The sequence below is a fragment of the Lemur catta genome, chromosome 21 (genome assembly GCF_020740605.2).
Source record: "Lemur catta isolate mLemCat1 chromosome 21, mLemCat1.pri, whole genome shotgun sequence".
In the NCBI taxonomy this organism is placed as follows: domain Eukaryota; kingdom Metazoa; phylum Chordata; class Mammalia; order Primates; family Lemuridae; genus Lemur; species Lemur catta.
In genome coordinates this window covers 32,646,254-32,670,648 of record NC_059148.1, presented here as the reverse complement: position 1 = coordinate 32,670,648, position 24,395 = coordinate 32,646,254, and the positions used below count along the sequence as shown (strand labels likewise).

The 24,395-nt window shown below is 57.7% G+C and overlaps 2 protein-coding genes across 2 annotated transcripts in view; one reads left to right on the top strand and one right to left on the bottom strand.

The window, feature by feature from the left end:
- The window catches only part of GRIP2 (glutamate receptor interacting protein 2), a 36,532-nt gene extending 34,732 nt beyond the window's left edge, over window positions 1–1,800 (top strand). Inside the window, exons 24-25 of the mRNA XM_045534731.1 lie at window positions 426–697; window positions 754–1,800. Coding sequence (XP_045390687.1) covers window positions 426–697; window positions 754–986 — 505 coding nt within the window. The 3' untranslated portion in view covers window positions 987–1,800. The remainder of the gene's footprint in view (window positions 1–425; window positions 698–753) is intronic.
- A 7,492-nt stretch (window positions 1,801–9,292) lies between these two features.
- The window catches only part of SLC6A6 (solute carrier family 6 member 6), a 49,350-nt gene continuing 34,247 nt past the window's right edge, over window positions 9,293–24,395 (bottom strand). Inside the window, exons 6-14 of the mRNA XM_045534128.1 lie at window positions 23,642–23,776; window positions 21,305–21,408; window positions 20,986–21,110; window positions 17,357–17,469; window positions 13,249–13,386; window positions 12,721–12,823; window positions 12,245–12,345; window positions 11,199–11,369; window positions 9,293–9,796 (exon numbers count right to left, since the gene is read on the bottom strand). Of these exons, the coding sequence (XP_045390084.1) occupies window positions 9,653–9,796; window positions 11,199–11,369; window positions 12,245–12,345; window positions 12,721–12,823; window positions 13,249–13,386; window positions 17,357–17,469; window positions 20,986–21,110; window positions 21,305–21,408; window positions 23,642–23,776 (1,134 nt within the window). The 3' untranslated portion in view covers window positions 9,293–9,652. The remainder of the gene's footprint in view (window positions 9,797–11,198; window positions 11,370–12,244; window positions 12,346–12,720; window positions 12,824–13,248; window positions 13,387–17,356; window positions 17,470–20,985; window positions 21,111–21,304; window positions 21,409–23,641; window positions 23,777–24,395) is intronic.

Here is a 24,395-nt window from a genome sequence, read left to right as displayed (position 1 = left end):
AGTGGACCTGCAAGTGGACCGGCCGCGAGGGAGGCCGGGAAGTGGACCTGGAAGTGGACCGGCCGCGAGGGAGCCTGGGAAGTGGACCAGCCGCGGGGGAGCCTGGGAAGTGGACTGAGAAGTGTACCAGCCCTGCAAGCGGCCCAGCCGCGAGGGAGCCTGGGAAGTGGACCATGAAGTGGAGCGGGAAGTGGACCAGCCGCGGGGGAGCCTGGGAAGTAGACCGGGAAGTGAACCAGCCGCGAGGGAGCCTGGGAAGTGGACCGGGAAGTGAACCAGCCGCGAGGGAGCCTGGGAAGTGGCCCAGCCGTGCGGGCGGCGCGGCCGCGAGGGAGCCTGGGAAATGTGGGAGACTCCCGCGGCCGCTGTCCCGCGCGCCGGCTGTTTTTATCCCCCTTGGTGCGGCTGCTGCCGGGTGTCCTCAGTTTACCGGATGCCGGGTTCTCTCTGCGCCGACGGGGCCTCCAGCTCGCGGCCACTCCGGGAGGAAATTCCCACTCGGTTGGGATTGGGACGTCCGCGGCCCGTGCTCGGCCGTGGTGCGACCGGGGACAGGCGCGGGCGACCCGCCCTGCTGTCACCAAGGGCGAGCGGGGACGCGGGGCGCCGGGCAGCCGCCCGGAACTGTCCCCGCTGGAGCCCAAGCGCAGGGCGGAGGGGACCCTCCGGGGAGGCGGGACGTCCCCTGCGCGGGAGGGTCGGTGACGGGACCTGTGTCAGGGCCGGGCGGGACCGCAGTTTAGGCGATCACGTGATCCCCGCTCCCCTGCCCCACTCCATCCCCTGACGCCTCCTCCACGCTGTCCTCCCTGCTGTGCACCCTGCAGGTCGACCGCGTGCGCACACGGGACTTCGACTGCCGCCTGGCGGTGCCGCTGCTGGCGGGGGCGGGCGACGTGCTGGACCTCGTCGTCGGCCGTGACCCGCTGGCCCAGGGCGGCCGGGGTCCCCGAGCCCGCGGCCGCCACAGTCCCCGGATGCTGTGACGTCGGCCGGTGGTCGCGGACTTGCTGACCCGGGCGCGGCAGCCCCGGAGCCGGGGAGGAGACGTGGCCTCCGTTCCCGGTTCTGCGGTGACCGCGGCGCCAGGCAGGGACGTCCCCACCCCCAGTGACACCTGGCTCTCCTGCCAAGTTGGGTCTCCGAGACCGAGGGGGCCGGGCGTGGGGAAGACCCAGCTCCCCGTCTCCCCACGGGGCAGCCGGGGAGCTGGAGTGAGCTGCGGGGAGGAGTGAGCTCCCCGTCACGGGAGGTAAGCAAGCGGGCGCCACTCAGCAGTCCAGGTGCGAGGCGTCCCCGTGAGACATCCACGCCGGCTCACGCAGTGAGCGCCACACGTGTCCCCAGAGAGGCTGCGGCTCTTCCTGTAGGAACCCGGCTCTCCCCGTCTCCAGACTCCGGGTGTTTGGGGCTCGCCGGATCGGAGCGCGTCCCACCCCACCTAAGCGACTCTGAGCCGGGGCGTCAGGAAACGGTGGCCCTGCGGTTCTGTCACCGCAGCGTCTTGCTCCAACTTCTCTGTGACTTCCGCTGCGGTTCTGGGTCCGAGTGGCTCCTCCCCGACACCCAGAGCGGAGGAGGAGGGAGCAGGGCAGAGAGGGACAGAGACGCAGGCAGGAGACGGGGCGTCCCCGCTCGCGTGACCGGTGGGGACAATGTCCACTCGAGGGAGTTTATTCCGACTTGAAATCCGGAAGCACCAGCAGCGGTTAGAAATCACTTCCCTAGGCCGGGCGCGGGGGCTCGCGCCTGTCACCCCGGCACTCGGGGAGGCCGAGGCGGGAGGATCGCTCGAGGTCAGGAGTTCGAGACCAGACTGGCCAATGTAGTGAGACCCCGTCTCTACTAAAAATAGAAAGAAATTGGATGGACAGCTAAAAATAGAGAAAAAAAAAACTAGCCGGGTATGGACCAGCCTGGGCAATATAGCAAGACCCCATCTCTACAAAAGATAAGAAAAATGAGCCGGGCGTGGTGGCGCACACCTGTAGTCCCAGCTACTCGGGAGGCTGAGGCAGGAGGATCGCTTGAGCCCAGGAGGTTGAGGCTGCTGTGAGCGAGGCTGACGCCACGGCACTCTAGCCCGGGTGACAGAGCAAGACTCTGTCTCAAAACAACAACAACAACAACAACAACAACAAAAATCACTTCCCTCCATTTGCACCAACCAGAACCCTTTTCATTTCTAGAAAGGCCCAGGTTTCCTCCACCTGTGGCCCCCGGGGATGGAGGTGGCCCCCGGCCCGGCTCTTTCAGGGGTCTCAGGAAAGCAGGGGGTGGCCGCCGACTGCCGCCTCCCCCCGGGGACCCCAGAAAAAAAATCACTCTTCGAGGGACCAGACGGGGAGAGACGGGACCAGTTTTTTCCACCCCGGGGCTGCGGCTTGTTGGCTGCGGGACCTCCCCGGGGTTGGACGCCCCCCGGACAAGCAGGGGTGGACGGTCTCGGGCAGATCCGGGCCCCCCGGGGTCAGGGCCAGGGCCACCTCCCCCGTCCCCTGCGGGCCTGCCTCCCTCCACCACCTTCCTCTGCTCCCTAGGTCCCGCCTCGGGGGCCTTTCATGCCCAGCACCGGATTCCTGCGGCTAGCGTGAAAGGACGTCACCCGCCTGTCACAGGGGCTCCCAGGGAAAGCCAAGAGCCGTCCCCTTCGGGGGTGGGGGGGCTACACAGCAGAGATGTGGCTCCGGGCTGCCAGCAGCCACCGCTGTGTGACCTTAGGCAGGTGGCTCAGCCTCTCTGGACCTGCTACGTCACAGGGCTGCACGGGACAGACTCTCAGGGCCTCTCGGCTCGGGACGGCTGCGTTGACTCCAGGACTCCCGGCGGGGGAAGACGCACCCCGACTCCGACCCCCTGTCCCCTCCCTCCCCGGGCTGAGGCGTCCGCCAGGTCCCCAGTCGTATGCAATCGGGCGCGGGGTGGCCGTCCCCGCCACGCCGGCCTCCTCATATGCAATATTTCCCCTGACTTCCCCGGGGGACAGTTCCCCTCCCTGACACCCCCTCCCCCGTGAGCGTCCCGCCTGCCTATGCATTTTGGGTACAGCCCCTGCGACGTGTCCCCCGCCCCCGACACCCCTAGAGCTGTATTTTTCTCTGGCCGAGATTAGAGCATATTCCTTGCAAAAAGTATTTTTCTATGCGGGGTTTTCTTAGGGCGCTGGGGGGGCGCAGCACGCCGGGGGCTGTCCCCACAGGTACAGGTGTGTCCGGGGCCACACGTGTAAATCTTTGTCCCACCAGGGGTTGCCGTGACTCGGGGGCGGGTGCCAGTGGGATGATTTTTTTTTTTTTTTAAATAAAATGATTGAAACGCACCTGGCGTGTTGGCTTTTTTTAAAAAAAATCCTGGGTTTTTGATGAATTCATTAATTCACTCAAAAAGTCCGCCATTTGGCCAGGCGGCGGGGGCTCACGCCTGGCATCCCAGCACTCTGGGAGACCAGCCTGGACAACATAGCAAGACCCCATCTCTAAATAAAATACAAAAAAATCAGGGCGAGTGTGTTCAGTGGCTCACGCCTGTCACCCCAGCACTCGGGGAGGCCGAGGCGGGTGGATCGCTCGAGGTCAGGAGTTCGAGACCAGCCTGAGCAAGAGCGAGACCCCGTCTCTACTAAAAATAGAAAGAAATTAGCTGAACAACTAAAAATATATATAGAAGAAATGAGGCGGGCGTGGTGGCTCATGCCTGTAGTCCCAGCGACTCGGGAGGCTGAGGCAGGAGGATCACTGGAGCCCAGGAGGTTGAGGCTGCTGTGAGCGAGGCTGACGCCAGGGCACTCTAGCCCGGGCGAAGGAGCGAGACTATCTCAAAAAAAAAAAAAAGGAATTATTTGAAGAGTGTAAAAGTGCAAAACGGCACAATAGGCTAGAGCGACCCCACGCAGAAGGCATAGCAAGTGCAAAGGCCCTGGGGTAGGAACGGGCTTGGCGGGTTCAAGGAGGATAAAGGAGATCGGGAAGGGGTCTGGGGGTGGAGACTGGCTTGGCGGTGGCAGGGATCAAAGGCGGGGAGTCAGCTACGCTCCCTGCAAAGAGGTTTTTTTCTGCCGATCGGGTCTCTCAGGCAGGGGTCATCGCAAAGGATGAAAAAATAGTAGGAAACAGAAATAATAATAATAATACGCAGAGCCAAAGATATAGTTTACAAAGTAAAGGTTTATGAAAAATAGATAAAAGTAGGGTATCCGGATGGGGATGTTTCCTCCCGCCAGAAATATCTCCCAAACTGGAAATCCGCACAGGTATTAATTATATAGGGTGGGTACAGGCTCCCGTTGCCAAGGGCAACGGGATTCGCATGGTAACAGGCAGTTTGCTTTCGGGTCAAAGTCTTCTAAAAGGCTACTACAGATCCTTTGACTAACTCTAACTAGGGGAACAATGAGTTGTAAAATCTTCTCGGGGCAAACTTCTAAGTTTTCTGATAAGGCTATTACTTTAGCAAAAAACAGAGACATCTTGGCTCCAGTGATTGTGTTCTTGGGGACAGAGATGATCTCAGAAGTCAACATGAGCTGTGCTTTGTGTTAATTACTTTAACCGCATGGCTCCTTCTGGGCCCGGCTTGGGCATTAGCATATCTCTCTGATCAGCTCTCATCTCCGGGGGTCCTTGCCAGCTCCGGCAACCCATGGCTCTAGGAGAGGCCTGCCTTGTCTTTCAAAACAGGTGAGAACCATAGGCCCAGTTTACAGCTGTCTCTTTGAAGTGCAGCTTTTACTGACCAAGGAGACGCCCTCCTGAGACGAGGCAGCTTTTGAACCAACACATTTCTTTTTTCTTTAAGGCAAAGCCTTATGTGACTTCTGAAATCAAATCTTGTCTCCGGAAACACAGGGGGCATTTCTGTGACTCAGTGTTCTTAGGGCCAACAGTCAAACTGAGGGCTCGGGCAGGGGGCGTGGCGTGGGTCTCTGTGCAGGCGACAGTGAGCCACTGCGGCCGCTGAGTGGCGCGTGCTGTCCGGAGCCCCCGTAGCCTGGGCGGGGAGGGAATGGCCGGGACGGAAGCCTGGGGTCTGCCTGCTGCCCCCGCGAGTCTCCAGAGGGCGTGCAGGGCAGGGTGGGCCCCACGGGGCGGAGGGGACAGCTCTGCCGAGCAGGATGGGAGTGAGCGTCCTGTCCGGAGAGGGCAGCAAGCAGGGGCCAGGCCGAGGGAGGCAGCACTCTTTAGAGGTGGGCTCCAATAATGCTCATATTACAGATGAGGACACAAGGCACAGAGAGGTTGAGTTACCTGCCTGAGCACACACAGCAAAAGGACGGAGACAGGACTTCAGCACAAGCCCCGGGGGGACCCGGGTGTAGACTCTTCCACCGACCCTGAGGGTGCCCTTGGGTGACTCACTTTCCCCCCGTGAGCCTCTACCCTTGGCCGATAAATACCCACCTCTGAAAACCGTTCTGAGGTCGGCCTGAAAGCCGGTTTCTCAACCTCAAAGCGTATTTGCCAAACACAAAAGAGGAAAAACAAACCAAAAAAAAAAAAAACAAAAAAAAACAAAAAAAAAAAAAACAAAACAAAACAAACAAAAAAAAAAAAGAACAAAAAAAGAAAAAACCTGCCTCCCCCAAAACAGAACCCGGAGCCTGTTGGATTTTAAAAACGAAATGTTTATTCTCATGTTATAAGGTGATTACAAACTCCTCTAAAAAAAGCAAAGATGAATTTAAAATATCGATATACATATTTATCTAAAAATGCAAAGAAGAAAAAAACAAACAGAAAAAAAAAAACAAAAAACCCTGCTACACGCAGGGTTTCATATCAGAGAACAATTTGTACACAAAGCCTGGACACCGCGAGACTGAATCACACACCAAGGGTCTTGTTCGGATACAAACGTCCCTCCTCAGAAGAGTGTCTTGTGGGTTGGTTTTTTTTTTTTCCTTATCTTTTTTTTTTTTTGTACAAAAGTTTAAAATCTCTTAAAAATATTTTGAAGTTTTTTTTTTTTTTTTTTTGTAAAAAAAAAAAAAAAAAAAAAAAAATGTCCTGATGAGCCAGACGTATTTCTGGAAAAGGAGGCAAGAGCCAGACTCCCTGCTTTGTCCTGTGCTAAACAGGGACTCACAGTTGCTGGGCCCTGGAGGATTCGTCGGGCAAAAGAGAAATTCGGGCAACACCCCAATTTGTGCTCAAACACACAGCAAGCAGGTTAGACGTCGTCCATACGGACGCCCAGCGGAGAACAGCGGGAACTTGCTCCGTGTTAAACCGGGGTCGGGCAGAGAGACACACAGAGACAGAGACACAGAGACACGGTCCCCTGGCTTCTGGGCTGCCCACCGGCTCCCAGTTTTGCTATCTGGTTTGTTGTTGTTGTTGTTGTTGTTGTTGTTGTGTTTTTTTTTTTTGCATTGGATTTTTTTTTCCCCCCACGGTGGTATTTACAGCGACCCCAGGGGGGCTGTGGGCCTCAGTTTCCCTCTTGTGCAAATGCAGACCTCCATTCCTAGCTCGCTGGGGGGAATGGGGGCTGGCCTCTTCTGCCTGTGACCGTTGCCACCCGGCTCGGCCACTCCGTGGCCACAGCTAGGGGGTCCAGGTGGCCCTCGAGGACGGTCGGAGGGGGCCGGGCATGCAGGTGGCTTCTCATTCGTCCCCGACCCCTGTGGCAGAGCATGTCCCTCCTCACAGAGGCTTGTCTTTGGTTGTCAGGAGGACCGAGGGCCTCTCTCCCTGGCTTTGCCCCCCTCCTGCCGATCCCACGCTTGTCACCCCCTGCATGCGCCTCGCCGGGCCTCAGTTTCCCCACTTGCAACAAGTGCATTGGGTCAGGGGGTCCTGGAGGCCTTTTCCCAGTGGGAACGGGGTGGGGGGGACCCTCACTCATTTCTTCATCTTCCAAAACTGCCCTAACCGCGCCCCCCGGCGCCCTCCCTGGCTGATGGGCTTTGGGTGGGTGTCAGGATTGTGACCCATCGCCAGCGGGGAGCAGGCCGGGGGCTCTGCCGTCCTCCGGGGATCGGGGGGACAGTCACGAGCTCGAATGAACTCCCGTTCATCTGGCGACACCCTGGAGCTGAGCACCCTTACGGGATCCCAGAGCCGGGACCAGGGGCGGGTGGCGGGGGACCCTGGGGACTTGGTCTGAGATGTGTGTCTTTGGTCTCGAATTTGGCCTGGGAATCCAAGAGAGACGCCTTGCTCGGCCGTTTCGGGGACGTGGTGACCTCCGTCCCAACCCGAATGCTGTGGCCCTTTCACCGGGTACGAGTTCCGGGACGGGTGGGGACAGCGACATAGACCGAAAGGACCACGAATGCCCAAGTAGCCACTGCCTGCCAATGCCCTTCCTCCCTGGGCCACCTGCCCTCCACCATCGACAGTGGCCGGTTGACTGAAGTCACGTAAGACGAAGAAAAACAAATCACAAGGCTACTTTGATGAAATTCGGCAAAAACAAAACAAAACCAAACAAAAAACAACAGTCCAATCAACTGGGACACATCAGCAGCCACAAATACACGGGACAACGGGAACATTCCGGAATCGAGGACAGTTTGGAACAGGGGCGGGTGTCGTCTGGCAGAGGGGGTCGCTTTGGAAACGCAGAAGTGTGTCCCCGTGCCAAAGGCGAGGTTCAGCCATTGTCCCTCGGGAGGGGGGACATCGGCGGGTCCCTTCCCGCCCTCCCAGATCTGGGGACGGAGTTTCCAGGATCCTGAGAGCCCCTAGGGACATGGGGACGGAGCGGAGGGTGGAGAGACAGGAGAGACTAGTATCCCTGTCCAACACCGGGCCACCCGGACGTTGGGGACACACGCTTTGGTCCCCTCCTCTCTCAAAACCACACTTGGCCCCTGCAGGCAGTTTTGGGGACGCTGAGATGTCGCCTTGGGAATGACAGAGCCACCAGGACCCCAAACACCACCTATCCCGGGGCCCCCGGCTGCTGCTGGGCTGGCCTGCGGTCCCTTCTGCCTGGAGTGCGTCTTAGCGGGGACACGTCCTCCCCCGGCCTGCCCACCTGTCGCAAGCTGGAGCCGTGAGCCTCAGTCCCACCAGCCTTGAACCCGGCTGACCCTCAGACGGCTGCAGTGGGGGCTGTAGTGAGCCGCTGTCACTTGCAGGCTTGGTTCATTATGGTGACATCTCTCTTTCATTTGGTTCCTTAAGGTGACATCTCTCTTCTGGCTGGAGACAAGCCGCGTGCGATGTGTCCTCACGGCCCTGCCTCCCTGGGTCTGCCAGCTCTGGGGGGGACAGGGGGGACCCTCTCTCCTCCGTCCTCCCACCTGCTCCAGGCCTCGGAAGGTACCACACCTTTAAGACCAGCTCCGCCACCCCAGGGGAAAAAAAAAAAAAAAAAAAAATCCCATTTTGCATTTTGGAAAAAAAAAATCCCATTTTGCATTTTGGAAAAAAAATCCCATTTTGCATTTTGGAAAAAAAATCGCATTTTGCATTTTGGAAAAAAAAAATCCCATTTTGGATTTTGGAAAAAAAATCCCATTTTGCATTTTGGAAAAAAAAATCCCATTTTGCATTTTGGAAAAAAAAATCCCGTTTTGCATTTTGGAAAAAAAAAATCCCATTTTGCATTTTGGAAAAAAATCCCATTTTGCATTTTGGAAAAAAAATCCCATTTTGCATTTGGGAAAAAAAATCCCATTTTGCATTTTGGAAAAAAAAATCCCATTTTGGATTTTGGAAAAAAAAAAATCCCATTTTGCATTTTGGAAAAAAAATCCCATTTTGCATTTTGGAAAAAAAAAAATCCCATTTTGCATTTTGGAAAAAAAAAAATCCCATTTTGCATTTTGGAAAAAAGTCCCATTTTGCATTTTGGGAAAAAAAAATCCCATTTTGCATTTTGGAAAAAAAATCCCATTTTGCATTTTGGAAAAAAAAAATCCCATTTTGCATTTTGGAAAAAAAATATATCCCATTTTGCATTTTGGAAAAAAAAATCCCATTTTGCATTTTGGAAAAAAAATCCCATTTTGCATTTTGGAAAAAAAAATCCCATTTTGCATTTTGGGAAAAAAAAAAATCCCATTTTGCATTTTGGAAAAAAAAATCCCATTTTGCATTTTGGAAAAAAAAGTCCCATTGTGCATTTTGGGGAAAAAAAAAATAATAATCCCATTTTGCATTTTCCGGGCAGAACTTGCCTCTGTCTCCACGAGCACCGAAGAATTTTTGCTTTTGAAAAAATCTATTGCTGGCAAGAGGATCGATTCAAGTGGTTAAAAAGTATAGGACGATCTCGAAGCGTCTCTATAGTTCTATGTTAAGAAAAAAAAAAAAAAAATGATACGAAGAAAAAGTTCACCAAGTTTCCATAAAATACATCTAATTCAGTACGAAAGCTCCGCCTCTTCCCCACAACATCACGTGTCCGTGGGGGGTTTTGTCTGTTTTGTTTTGTGTTTTTTTTTTGTGTGTGTGTTTTTTTTTTTTTTTTTGTACAAAAGATCCGCAGATGCAAACGAAAGACACACACGCGCGCGCACGATTACGCACACACATATGCACGTACACACGGTCACCGAGTTTTCTGTGACAATTACACACAAAAAAAAAAAAAAAAGAAAAAAATCCTAGTGCAAATTTCAAGCTCTGTAAACCTGGTCCTGGGAGAATCTAACGTTAGTAAACAGCAGGAGAAGCGGCCGGGCCCCACGAGCAGCGAGAGGTCACATCATGGTCTCCACGACGATGTGCGTGGGTTTCATGAGCAGCCCGTTCACGGCCAGGGTGTGCGAGCCGTACGGGGTGGCGCCCTCGCGCTCCACCGCCCAGCGGTTGGGCTCCCTGGGGGTCAGCAGGTACTTGACTCTCTGCGGAGGGAAGACGGGGAGGAGCCGGGCTTGATTGCCTCCCACGACGGCTACCTCACTCCCTCCCGGCCAACCGGCTGGAGCGCTGTGTGGCCCGCGGCAAGCTAACCGCCCTCTCTGGGCCCCCTGTTTTTGCCCTTTCTGGAGGTAAAGGAGTTGAATGAAGGTCTTCTGAGGTCTCACCCGGCCCTGCCCTGGGGGCAGAATTGCTGCTGGTGGTTTCCTTGGCCAAGCCCTGCTTACATACCTCCAGGGACGGGGGACTCACAACCTCTAATGTGCTCGGGGTCAGGAGGTCGAGACCAGCCTGAGCAAGAGCGAGACCCCGTCTCTGCTAAAAATAGAAAGAAATTAGCCAAACAGCTAAAAATATATGTAGAAAAACATGAGCCGGGCGTGGTGGCGCGTGCCTGTCGTCCCAGCTACTCGGGAGGCTGAGGCAGGAGGATCGCTGGAGCCCAGGAGTCTGAGGCTGCTGTGAGCGAGGCTGACGCCCCGGCACTCTAGCCCGGGTGACAGAGCCAGACTCTGTCGCAAAAAAAAAAAAAACAACTGCTACAACCGGTCCTCATTCTGCCTGCATATTGGCTGGGGTCCTCTGTCCCCTGAAGCAAATATACCGTGTCCAAGACCCCAGGGGCCTTCCCTGCTCCGAGGGACCCCAGCTTCCTCCCTGCCTGCTTCCCCGCCACCCCCCCCAACACCTCCAGGCCACTCCCCTGCCCAGGAGGAAGCAGGACCCACCCCCCTGGGGACAGGCAGGGCCCCGGGACATCCTGGCTCCAGGGTTTTAAAAGCGAATAACAATAAAAACCGGCCCAGAACAAAACAGCGGGGTCCCGGAGCTGGCCCGAGCCCAGAGGTTAAGGGAGAGTCTGAGACAAGAATTTCTTGGAAAGAGCCCGGCTCTGCCAGGCTCTGGAAGCCCCAGGACGGTCAGAGGGGACGTCTGGGGGGGACAGCGGGGCCCGGAAGGGGCCTGGGGGAGGATGCTGGGGGCTCAGAGGGTGGCACCAGGCTCCGCCTTGGGGACAGGTGGCTGGTTGCTTCCTTCCCAGCCTCCTGCTGCTCCCGGGACAAAGCCCCAGCTCTGCGCTCAGCATCCAAAGCCACGTCACCTTGTCACCTCGTCACCTCTCCAGCCTCAATGCCCGTCCCCGGTGCTGACCCTCCAGGACCTCCCTTCCCTCTCACACTCCCGACCGTGCACTCCTGTCCCTCATCTCAAACACTCCGTTAGGCACTGAGGGGTCGAGGGCTCAGAGAGGGCAAGCAACTTGCCCAAGGTCACACAGCACAAGCTCAGAGAGGGCAAGCAACTTGCCCAAGGTCACACAGCGAACCGACACCTAACTCCGGCTCTGGCCTCCCGCCTCCCGCGGCCCCGGGCCCGCGCGCTCACCACGAGGAATGGCCCCTCCGTCTGGTAGAGGCGGATGACGATGACCAAGGGGATGCACAGCATGGAGGACAGGGCCAGGAACCAGCCCAGCCCGATGGCCCAGGTGGGGTACACGTAGGACTTGTTGTAGGTGAGGGGCACGTACTTGACGAGGGAGAAGATGAAGCAGCCCTGCGGGGGGACGCGGGCGGTCAGGAGACGGGGCCCTGCCCTGTCCCGCCTCCCCCACCCCCGTCTACACTCCAGGTCTACACTCCAGCCGCTCTCAGTTCCTTCCGGCTCCCCAGCCTCCTGCCTCAGGGCCTTTGCACAGCCCCCCGTTTCCGTCTGAGAGGAGCGGCTCAGCCTGGCCAGGGGACCCCGCGGCTTCTGCTTCGGCTCAGAGGGAGGGTAGGTCTGGGTGGGTCCCAGGCGGGGGCTGCCCTGGGCCCCCCCAAGCCGGAGGAGGCTCCGAACAGCACGTGCCGGGGTCACGTTCCTCGTCCACGAGGGTGACTTCATCCCACCACCTCGGACCGCAGATCTATCCGATGCCCCAGGGAGGGAGGGAGAAGGAGACCGAGGGTCCAAGTGGTGAGAGGAGTTGCCCACGAATATTAAAGGGTGAGAAGAGAGAGAGTAATCTATCCTCTGATCTATCCGACGCCCCAGAGAGGGAGTGAGAAAGAGACCGAGGGTCCAAGTGGTGGGAGGAGTTGCCCACAAATATTAAACGCTGATGACCGGGAGAGGGGCTGTGTAAGCCGTGACCCCTGGTCGCTAAACCCAAGGGACATGTGGCATCTGCCCTCCCCGGGGTGGGGCAGACGGTGTCTGTGACGGTCACAGCTGGCCTCCCTGCCTTGTTTTCTCTTCCTGACAAGCTGCTGCCCCTCAGCCTCCCACACTGAGCTCAGGGGACCCCCTGGAACAGCCTCTCTGTCCCCAGGCGGAGGGAAGCTGGGCTGTGACAAGTCCCCACTCGGGTGGCGGAGGCAGGAGGTGCGGGAGGCGAGAAGATTAAACTCCAGGGGGCGGAGGCAGCCCCGGGGCGGGACCGAACTCACCACGCAGAGAACCGGGGTGATCACGGCCCAGCTGTACTTCATCCAGGGCCCGGGCCGGTAGCCGATCATGTCCTCGATGCTGTCGTAAAAGTTGTCGCCGCCTGCGGGAGACAGAAGGGGACGCCCGTTGACAGCGGGGCGGCCTGAGCCAGGCCCCTGCGTCTCAGCGTTGTACACACACGGGCGCGGCTGGCATCTGCCTGAGACCCAACCGTAACTAGGCAACCGGCACGTTTCCCTGGCAACCTTAGGCACAGCCCAGACCCCAGGGTGACCAATCGGAGGTCAAAATGGACCCCGTCCTGGACCCCAGAGAGAGACCCCGTGCACACAACCAAGTTCTGTGTGCCCTGTAAGTCGAGGCCCGAAGGAGAAATTCGGAAAAGGATATGCAAAAAAAAAAAAAAAAAAAAAAAAAAAAAAAAAACCCCCCCCAAAAAAAAAAACCAAAAAAAAAAAAATAAATGTCTACTCACCGTATATCCAGGCAATAACAAAACATTCAAAGAATGCAACCCACAAAAGGCATACACCGCTAGCTGCATAGTAGTCAAAGAGTTGGAACACATACATGCCACCCTGCGGAGGGAAAAAAAAAAAAAATCGCAGAGAGGACAGATTTGTTAGTTGGCCTCTAATCGCCTTCCTATATAAAGAGCTCCGGCGAATCAATAAGAACTGAAACACCCCCCCCAAGAGAAAAATGGGCAGTGATCTGATGACCAGATAAATGGATAAAGACATGTTCGACGTCATTGTGACAAATGTAATTAAGCACACCCACGCACACAGAGAAAAATCGAAGCAAAACACGTCTTGGCAAAACGAGGGCTGCTAAAGGAGGTGCTTCCGACCAGATGTGGCCGACACAGAACACACTGGGGGGGGGGGTCGGAAGATGCACCTCTCCCGGGTCCTCTCCCCCCGCGGCCACCTCCACCGCGGCCTTCGGCAGGGCATCTGGGTCACCGGGCCCCCTAGCCCAGGCCGAGAGAGCCACCTACCTCTGTCACCATGGGCAGCCCCAGAAGGTAGCTGATGCTGCACATGGTGGCGATGAAGACTTCCCGGTGATAACCCTTCATGAGGAAGGACGGGCAAAGGTCCACCAGGGACGTGATCTGTCCTTCGACTTCAACAAACTGAGGGGGGAAGAGGAGGAGAGAGCCGCTGAGTGGCACATGGCCCGCGCCTCCCCGCTGCTCAGAGGGGAGCGGCCCGGGCACGCACCACGCAGCGGCAGAAGGGACTGTCCTCGTGTCCAGAGGTGGCCCGGCTCTGCCTGGCGGAAGTCCCACCTGCCACTTCCTGGGGCCACGCGGCTGTCCAGCAGGCACGCGACGCACGGGGGGAACCTCAGCCCTGACTCACTGGGTGACCCGAGGCACGTAGGAGCCTCAGTTTCCCCAATCAGTGGAATGGAAGGCAGTTAAGGTCAGAGTCCCACACGTGGCTTTTAACTCTTTGGGGCTCACAGGCCCATGAAAGAATTTTGCACACGTGCCCGGGCGTGTTTAAGCCGCCTGTGACTTTTGGGTGATTTAAGAACCTAATTTAGGCCGGCGCGGTGGCTCACGCCTGTCGTCCCAGCACTCGGGGAGGCCGAGGCGGGAGGATCGCTCGAGCTCAGGAGTTCGAGACCAGCCTGAGCAAGAGCGAGACCCCGTCTCTACTAAAAATAGAAAGAAATTAGCTGGACAACTAAAAATATGTATAGAAAAATGAGCCGGGCGTGGTGGCACATGTCTGTAGTCCCAGCTCCTCGGGAGGCTGAGGCAGGAGGATCGCTGGAGCCCGGGAGTCTGAGGCTGCTGTGAGCGAGGCTGACGCCACGGCACTCTAGCCCGGGTGACAGTGAGACTCTGTCTCAAAAAAAAAAAAATAAAAAAAAAAAATTAAAAAAAAAATAAAAAAAAATAAAAATAAATAAAAATAAATAAAAATAAATTAAAAAAAATAAAAAATAAAAAAGTAAAAAAATAAAAAAATGAAAAAAATAAATTAAATAAATGTATAAATACATACATAAATAAATAATGAGGAGTTCAAAAACAAGATGAATAAAAAAAAATACGAAGGTAATTTGAGAAGCCCTCTCCGTATGTCTAGGCTGAATGTCAACCTTCTAAATCTTTCCGTCTTTGTGCCTAACACCGTATCTTGGCGATTGTCCCTTATATTTACATAGGGACGTCCCTTATATTATGTATATTTACGTAGAGAGCAACCTGGATTTTTAAACGGGGGACAGAAAACTGCCCCCCGAGGGCCTCGATCACCATCGGTGTGACCGACGCCCGACCGACTGGTCCAAGGATCTTGCTGCTGATGTCGCAGACGGGCTCGGGGTTCAAGGTTATGCAGGTGCATTTTGAAACCAACAACGCACCCCCCGCGCCCCGTCTGACTCCTTGCAAAGCTGCAAAGCGGCCGCCTGGACCCAAGGGGACAAGGGCGGATTTTCTGTCCCCGATGGCTGTGTCAGCCGAAGCAGCTTTGAAACGCAACAGCGGATGAATTAGAGCAAAACTGCAGCGCGGACATGAGGCTTCGGAAGGAGTTAAAAAAAAAAAAAAAGAGGTTCTTTCCTTTTCTGAGACGGGGACATTAGGGACAGGAGACCCACGGTCGCTGCAAGTCGGGGCCGAGCCCAGCACTGCCCCCGAGGTGCCCGCGGTCCCCGAGAACGCCCGCCCTCCGCCAGCCTGCGCAGCCCCGGCCAGCGGGGACAAACTAGCAGGTGACAGATGGTTTCGGGGACAGGCAGACCCTTCCCCAGCTGCGTGTGGCTCTGGCCGGATTCCTGCTCGAACGAAGCCTGCGTTTCCTCGCCTGACAGCAGCGTGGTGACAGTCCCCAGGCATGGGGACACCCGGCAGATTCGGGAGCTTGTGTTGGGGGCACAACCCCAGCAGCCCTCCCTTGTCCTGGGGACAAAATCCCCCCCGCCCACGCGCGGAGCAGCCGCCTCCAAAGCCAAAGTCGCCTGTTTTGAGCCCAGGAAGATGTCACGGCTTGTCACTTATTAACCTCTTGAATTTTTTTTTTCTTTCCTTTCTCCTGCAGCTCTGGGAGAAGTTCTAGAAGCCACTGGCGTGGGGTGGGGGGGCCCCGGCGGGCCCGACTCGTACCCAGCGATGATTAACGGGGGCCTCGTCCTTGTAGACGCGGCTCCAGCCGCAGCCGCAAAGCGTCTTGTTTGTCCGTGTCCCCGACGTTCGCATTTCTGTCTTTGCCGCTAAGCCCGGTCCCCCTTCTGCCAAATCCTTCGCTGCGCTCTCGAGCCTGCCGGCCGGCGGCTGCCCCTCTGCAGTCCCTTTCCCCGGACTTCCCTCCTCCCCAGCTGTACGTCCCCCCCACCCCGGGGACAGGGGGCCGACCCTGGGCCGTGGCTGTGAAGCCTGTGACCACGGGGAGGCCGGCGGAGGGCTCTCCTGGGGTCTCAGTGGACCCAAGACTTTCCACGAGGCCGTCAGACCCCGTGGCTATCACCACACCCATCTACCAGATGGGTAAACTGAGGCTCAGAGGTGGCTATAATCACACCCATCTACCAGATGGGTAAACTGAGGTTCAGAGGCGGCTATCACCACACCCATCTACCAGATGGGTAAACTGAGGTTCAGAGGTGGCTATAATCACACCCATCTACCAGATGGGTAAACTGAGGTTCAGAGGTGGCTATAATCACACCCATTTACCAGATGGGTAAACTGAGGTTCAGAGGTGGCTATCACCACACCCATCTGCCAGATGGGTAAACTGAGGCTCAGAGGTGGCTATAATCACACCCATTTACCAGATGGGTAAACTGAGGCTCAGAGGTGGCTATAATCACACCCATCTACCAGATGGGTAAACTGAGGTTCAGAGGCGGCTATCACCACACGCATCTACCACATGGGTAAACCGAGGTTCAGAGGTGGCTATAATCACACCCATCTACCAGATGGGTAAACTGAGGTCAGAGGTGGCTATAATCACACCCATCTACCAGATGGGTAAACTGAGGTTCAGAGGTGGCTATAATCACACCCATCTACCAGATGGGTAAACTGAGGTTCAGAGGCGGCTATCACCACACCCATCTACCAGATGGGTAAACTGAGGCTCAGAGGTGGCTATAATCACACCCATCTACCAGATGGGTAAACTGAGGTTCAGAGGTGGCTATAATCACACCGATTTACCAGATGGGTAAACCGAGGCTCAGAGGTGGCTATCACCACACCCATCTACCAAATGGGTAAACTGAGGTTCAGAGGCGGCTATCACCACACCCATCTACCAGATGGGTAAACTGAGGTTCAGAGGTGGCTATAATCACACCCATCTACCAGATGGGTAAACTGAGGTCAGAGGTGGCTATAATCACACCCATCTACCAGATGGGTAAACTGAGGTTCAGAGGTGGCTATAATCACACCCATCTACCAGATGGGTAAACTGAGGTTCAGAGGCGGCTATCACCACACCCATCTACCAGATGGGTAAACTGAGGCTCAGAGGTGGCTATAATCACACCCATCTACCAGATGGGTAAACTGAGGTTCAGAGGTGGCTATAATCACACCGATTTACCAGATGGGTAAACCGAGGCTCAGAGGTGGCTATCACCACACCCATCTACCAGATGGGTAAACTGAGGTTCAGAGGCGGCTATCACCACACCCATCTACCAGATGGGTAAACTGAGGTTCAGAGGTGGCTATAATCACACCCATCTACCAGATGGGTAAACCGAGGCTCAGAGGTGGCTATAATCACAGGCATTTACCAGATGGGTAAACTGAGGCTCAGAGGTGGCTATCATCACACCCATCTACCAGATGGGTAAACTGAGGTTCAGAGGTGGCTATCATCACACCCATTTACCAGATGGGTAAACTGAGGCTCAGAGTGGAGGAAACCTGCCCGGCGTCACGTGCTGCTGGGGGCTCGGGACCCTAAGGCCAGACGCAGCCGCTCACGGGTGTGTCCCGGCGGCCACAGGCCTTCCCTCGGCCGCCCCCAGCGGGGACCGTCCCCTCCCAGCGCGAACAAGGGGGCTCCCCCAGAGTCAGGCCCCCGTGGGGACAGTCCCCGGGGCCCTCGCTGGCCGCGCGCACGCACCTGGCTGTCCAGCCCGAGCAGCAGCAGCATGATGAAGAAAAGGATGGACCAGAACGTGGGCAGCGGCATCATCGTCACGGCTTTGGGGTACGCGATGAAGGCCAGGCCGGGCCCTACAGCGGGAGAGAGAAGGGGGAGGGGGCACAAGGCAGGACAGACGTCAGCGGCCGACGCCACCGGGAACCACCGTGGCCCCCACAGGGACACCCGGACCCCGGCGGGTCCCCCACGCCCAAGCGCCTGCCCGGTTCTAGCCTCTGCGTCCCACGCGGCCTCTCCCCAGTGCGGACCCGCGCGGACCCTGGTCACTTGGGGACAGGACGCGGGACGCAGCCTGCCGCTCCCGGACAAGGAGGACCCCCCCCTCCTCTGTCCCCGTCCACCTCCCAAACCAGTCCCTGCACCAGCAGAACCTGCTGGAAGGACGCAGAGGGACGAGTTCTCTGCTTTTGCGTTAACGGCACGAGTGGACAGAAAAAGGCCACGGAGCCACACCCAGGGGACAGACGTCTGTCCAGGGTGCGTCGGCCGCGCCTGCCCTGGCTGGGTCGGGCCCAAGCGGGAGGGACGCGGGGCGCAGGGGGACGGGGCGCGTGAGACCCCCAGCCTGTACTCAAATCCTCATCCTACCAGGTCCTCTCTGTGTCCCCGACAGCCACCAACTGGGGCTCGGACTCTCTGCCATGGGCAGACATAGTTTCTCTAGGAAACGACTTTGGGTTTCCAAAGAGGGGACCCTGCCAGCCCTGGGGGGGGGGTGCCTTTCCGATGGGCATCGTTCTGGAGACATCCACAAATGTCCCCTCCTGTCCCCAGCCCGTCTGAAAGCAGCCGCCGGGGGGAAGGAACCTGGCCGTTAACTCAGACTGGGGGGGTGTAGGGGGTGTCCGAGAATTGGTCGGGGGACAGCAAAAGAAAAGAGGCCTACAGAGCCCCGGGCTAAAAAAAAAAAATTAAAATTAAAATTAAAAAAAAATAAAAAATAAATAAAATAAAATTTACAACTAAGAAAAAAAAAATGAGAAAAGAAAAAAAAAAGAAAGAAAGAAAGAAAGAAAAGCCAAGACGGAAAAAACAGAAAAGGGCCGGAGAAGAGCAGGAAATGGCGGAAGATTTTTTTTTTTTAAACCAAGTATCGGGAACCAAACACAAGGTTTAAGAATGAAAAAACAGACTTTGCCACAGGTTGGAACCGGAAGCCACGTTCTACGGCGTGGACGGTCCCCAACGTGGCGGGGCCTTTCCGCAAGCCAGAGTCCCCTCGTTCTGGGAAAATGCCACCGAAGTTAGCGTCCTCCGGCGGCGACAGGGTTGGTGGCTGCGACGCTTGAAAACGCCCCGAGAAGGGGGTGGGCTGGGCACCCCTCCCAGACCCAGAGCTGCTCAAAGGGGACAAGGGCTGGGTTCAAAAAAACGTGTCCCCTCCCTGTTCCGGGACTTTGGAATCAGAGCCGAAGTTGGCATCCAAAGCCGTGGAGTTTGTGCCTGGTCTGGGGTCCCGGCCGGTCCCCACGGCAACGTCAGCTCCGGCCCTGACTGGTCCACGCCAGGGGTGACGAAGACCGATGTCACCCGGGGTCCCCGCCGTCCCCTCCCGCCGGGGCGCTGCGAGGATTCTCAGCAGGCGCTCGCGTCTGCGTTTCGGGTTTGCCTTCCCGGGACGGGGTCTGCGCATCTTTCTCTACAAGCAGCGCACGGTGGCTCCAGAGACACAGAGAGACACACGTCCCGGACAAGTGACCCGGCCGCTCCCAGCACCCCCGGGCGCCCCTCTGCCGGCAGCCACGTCCTGTTTGCATTCCGTTAAGTGACACAATTATCCCGTTCAAAGGCGCTTCGCCCCGACACGGTGCTTGTTAAAAGCCTATTAGAGACATAATCGTCCTGCAGGTGCCCGGCTTGTGCAGACATCACCGTGGGGATTAAGTGACAAATAAATGACAAAGTCTCGGAAGTGGCCGGGAAGGAAGGAAGGAGCAGACAAGCGAGGTTGACGACCTTACGGGTGTCTGAAAAGACCAAGCTGTCCACGGAGGAAGGTCAAGTTCGCGCGCAGCGGGTCGAGAGCCAGCCCCCTGCGGGGGACGGGGGCGCTGTCCCTGGTCCCCCACCCCGCTCTGCATCCTAACCGCAAACTCCCAGCGGGATGGGGGCGCTTCTGGAATTCTCTCCCGCGTCCTCAGCCTCCGGCCTGCCCTGGGCGCACTGTCGGGGGCGTCTGAAGCTCTAGTTTGGGGACCGGTGGGGGGGTCTGGCGCCGGCTCTGCGCCACTGCGAAGTGGACGTCTAGACACGCAAAGCCAAGGGGCTCGCTGCCCCCCCCCGAGGCTGGGGTTCTAGAACCGGGAGCTGGAAGGTTCTCTCACGTTCCAAAAGGAGAAGACATCGGGGCTGGCAGAGACCCCAGCTGTGCCCAGCCCTGGCCTGAGGTGGCCCCTGGAGTCCCCTCCCTCTTCCCGTCCCCTCCTCTGCTCAAAAGGAGCCTCAGCCCAGGACCCTCCCCTGCCTCCAGCAGGTGTCGGGACGGCGGGGCTTGGTGGCTCAGTGCGCAACATAACCAACCGTCCCGGGCAACCAAACATCACCCTCCAAGTGAACCAACCGGGCAGGGCGGAGGAAGAGTGGGGAAGCCGGAAAGGTGGGCTTTGGGGACGCTGGGGGCCCTAAGGTGACCCTAGAATCCAAGTCACTCCAGTTTTAAACCTGCCGGCCCGGGGCCACCGGCAGCCCAGGCCGGGTCCTGGACCCTGGGCGCCCGGGACACAGAGGTTCCCGCGACGGGAGACCCCGTGTCATTCTCGGGGTCCAGAACCACCTTGCAGGGGGGCTCCGGGTGAGTGTGTGACGCTGACACCCTGTCACTCTCCAGTCCTGTGACCCCAGGCGTCCCGGGGCAGAGCACCCGGACACACAGGGGACTCGAGGACAGAGCCCGGTGGGTGGGACGGAGGAGGGTGTGGTTTGCTCCAAGGGGGGGCGAGTTGGGAGCGACGCGCCAACTGCAGAAACCAAAGCTGAGAAGGGGGGGACGGCTGTCACCTGGCTGTCACCTTGGCCCAAGCCGGGAAGGTGGTTTCCACGGCCCGTCCGTTTTTTTTTTCTTTTTTTTTTTCCTCTGCGACCCCATCCATTTTTTTTTTCCTCTGCGACCCCATCCATTTTTTTTTCCTCTGCGACCCCATCCATTTTTTTTTCCTCTGCGACCCCATCCATTTTTTTTTCCTCTGCGACCCCATCCATTTTTTTTTCCTCTGCGACCCCATCCATTTTTTTTTCCTCTGCGACCCCATCCATTTTTTTTTCTTTTTTTTTTTCCTCTGCAAACCCATCCATTTTTTCTTTTCTTTTCTTTTCTTTTTTTTTTCCCCCCCGCTGAGACCCCGTCCATTTTTTTTTTTTTAATTGCAATTAAAAAAAAATTAGTTTAAATGCAACGCAGCATCTGCACTCTTTGCTATGTGGTGGGGGGCCGGGGGGGGGCTGTCCAATGGAGAAACCAACCAGGCTCGTGCCCCCCAGAGCCCCCCGGGGGGCGGGGCGGGAGGGGGGGGTCTGGCTTCACGCCTGCAGTGCTGGGCTCACACGCCAGGCGGCAGCGCCCACCACCGCTGCCACCGACACCACCGTACCTGACTCGGCCACTTCTGCAATGTCCACCCCTTGCTCTTGTGCCATGAAGCCCAGGATGGAAAAAATTGCGAAGCCAGACACAAAACTGGTACCGCTGTTGAGGCATCCCAGCAGCAAACAGTCCCTAAGTCGCACATACGTCAGGGAGCAAGTTAATGTCACAGCGCGAGAGGAAGCCACGCTCCCCTACTCATTTTTTTTTTTTCTCTCTCTCTCTCTTTTCTTTAAACATCATCATCATCATCATCATCATCATCACCATCATCACCACCACGGCTGAGGCCCGCCAGGCCCGCCGCCGCCCGGCGCGACACTTGCCTGTACGAGTTGTACTTGTACTTGTTGTAGCTCCCCAGGGAGGTCATGGCCCCCAGGCAGATGGCGTAGGAGAAGAAGATCTGGGTCCCCGCGTCGATCCACACCTGCGGGGGCCGCGGCGGCACGGGGGGAGAGAGAGAGAGAGAGAAGGGCAGTCAGAGAGGACTTCTCGGAGGAGGAGGTGGGGGGGAGAGAGAGAGAGAGAAGGGCAGTCAGAGAGGACTTCTCGGAGGAGGAGGTGGGGGAGAGAGAGAGAGAAGGGCAGTCAGAGAGGACTTCTCGGAGGAGGAGGTGGGGGGGAGAGAGAGAGAGAGAAGGGCAGTCAGAGAGGACTTCTCGGAGGAGGAGGTGGGGGAGAGAGAGAGAGAAGGGCAGTCAGAGAGGACTTCTCGGAGGAGGAGGTGGGGGAGAGAGAGAGAGAAGGGCAGTCAGAGAGGACTTCTCGGAGGAGGAGGTGGGGGGGAGAGAGAGAGGGCAGTCAGAGAGGACTTCTCGGAGGAGGAGGTGGGGGGGGAGAGAGAGAGAAGGGCAATCAGAGAGGACTTCTCGGAGGAGGAGGTGGGGGCGAGAGAGAGAGAAGGGCAATCAGAGAGGACTTCTCAGGGGAGGAGGCGGGGGGGAGAGAGAGAAGGACAATCAGAGGGGACTTCTCGGAGGAGGAGGCAGGGAGGGAGGGAGAGAAGGGCAATCAGAGAGGACTTCTCGGAGGAGGCGGGGGGGGGAGACAGAGAGAGAGAGAGAAGGGCAATCAGAGAGGACTTCTCGGAGGAGGAGGCAGGGGGGAGATCGAGAGAGAGAGAGAGAGAGAAGGGCAATCAGAGAGGACTTCTCGGAGGAGGAGGCAGGGGGGAGATCGAGAGAGAGAGAAGGGCAATCAGAGAGGACTTCTCGGAGGAGGAGGCAGGGGGGAGATCGAGAGAGAGAGAGAGAGAGAGAGAGAGAGAGAGACAGAGAAGGGCAATCAGAGAGGACTTCTCGGAGGAGGAGGCAGGGAAAGAGGGGGAAGAGAGAGAGAAGGGCAATCAGAGAGGACTTCTCAGAGGAGGCAGGGAGGCAGGGAGGGAGAGAGAAAGAAGGGCAATTAGGACTTCTCAGAGGAGGAGGCAGGGGGGAGATCGAGAGAGAGAGAGAAGGGCAATCAGAGAGGACTTCTTGGAGGAGGAGGTGGGGGGGAGAGAGAGAGAAGGGCAATCAGAGAGGACTTCTCGGAGGAGGAGGCAGGGAGAGAGGGGCAGAGAGAGAAGGGCAATCAGAGAGGACTTCTCGGAGGAGGAGGCAGGGAGGCAGGAAGGGAGAGAGAAAGAAGGGCAATTAGGACTTCTCAGAGGAGGAGGCAGGGGGAGAGAGAGAGAAGGGCAATCAGAGAGAACTTCTCAGAGGAGGAGGCAGGGAGGGAGAGAGAGAGAGAGAAGGGCAGAGAGGACTTCTCGGAGGAGGAGGTGGGGGGAGAGAGAGAGAAGGGCAATCAGAGAGGGCTTCTCGGAGGAGGAGGCGGGGGGGAAAGAGAGAGAAGGGCAATCAGAGAGGACTTCTTGGAGGAGGCAGCGGGGGGGAGAGAGAGAGCAGGGCAATCAGAGAGGACTTCTAGGAGGAGGAGGCAGGGAGGGAGAGAGAGCAGGGCAATCAGAGATGACTTCTCGGAGGAGGAGGCAGGGAGGGAGAGAGAGAAGAGCAATCAGAGAGGACTTCTCGGAGGAGGAGGCGGGGGGAGAGAGAGAGAAGGGCAATCAGAGAGGACTTCTCCGAGGAGGAGGCAGGGGGAGAGAGAGAGAGAAGGGCAATCAGAGAGGACTTCTCGGAGGAGGAGGGGGGGGAGAGAGAGAGAGAGGGAGGGAGGGAGACAGAGGGAGAGGGAGGGAGGAAAGGGCAATCAGGGCCGACTTCCCGGAGGAGGCGGCGCGAGTCCTTGGCCACCCGGGATCGGCCCAGGACGGGCCCTCGCGATGCGCTGGACCCCAGAGGCGCCTCTCGAGGCCACACGGCGCCCGGTGCCGTCAGAGACCCTCCCGGCTCAGCCTGTCACCCAGCAGGGCTTCGGCAACAGAAGGGTCTGCATTCCAACCCCCGCCCCGCCCCCGCCCCCCGGAGTGACCCTGGGCCAGGAACTGTCCCCGCCGGGGCCTCGGTTTTCCCCATCTGCAAAATGGGCCCCACGGAGCTGGCGCTCGGGTTCGAGGAGCGGGGACCCCCGAGTCGGAACGGGGGGCGGAATTCCCGGCGGAACACGCTGGAACCTTCCCCAGGGACCTGCCCTGCCCTGCCTCGTGGCGCCAGCCGGGCCCTGGCGGGGACGGCGGACGGGGGACGGGGGACGGCGTGGCCCGGCCCCCGCGGTACCTGCGGGTCCTCCAGGCGGGTGATGTCGGGGTACAGGTAGAACTTGATGCCTTCGCCCGCGCCGGGCAGCGTCAGCCCGCGGATCAGCAGCACCAGCAGCATGGCGAACGGGAAGGTGGCAGTGAAGTACACGACCTGCGGGGACGGGCACGGGCTCAGCTGCTGCCCTGCTGTGCGGCCGGGGCGCGGGGCTCGACCTCTCTGGGCCGCAGGGGCGTCCGGCTGAGCGCAGTGGACGCCCCCCCAGCGTGTCGAGGGGTGACGCGAGGGCTCGGCGCTGCCAGCACGGGCCCCCCCAAACCGTCCCGGGACACACGCCTGCCTCTCCCTCGCCACACCCCCAAAACCGGGGGGTCTACGGCCGAGGAGCTGAGGCTCAGCGGGGCTCAAGGACCTGCCGGGGGGCCGGGCGCGGTGGCTCATGCCTGTCACCCCAGCACTCGGGGAGGCCGAGGCGGGAGGATCGCTCGAGGTCAGGAGTTCCAGACCAGACTGGACAATGTAGCGAGACCCCGTCTCTACTAAAATAGAAAGAAATTAGCTGGACAACTAAGAATATAGATATAAAAAATTAGCCGGGCGTGGTGGCGCATGCCTATAGTCCCAGCTACTCGGGAGGCTGAGGCAGGAGGATCGCTGGAGCCCGGGAGTCTGAGGCTGCTGTGAGCGAGGCTGACGCCACGGCTCTCCAGTCTGGGCGACAGAGCGAAACTGTCCCCCCAAAATAAAAAAAGGTCCTGCCCGGGGCTCCTAC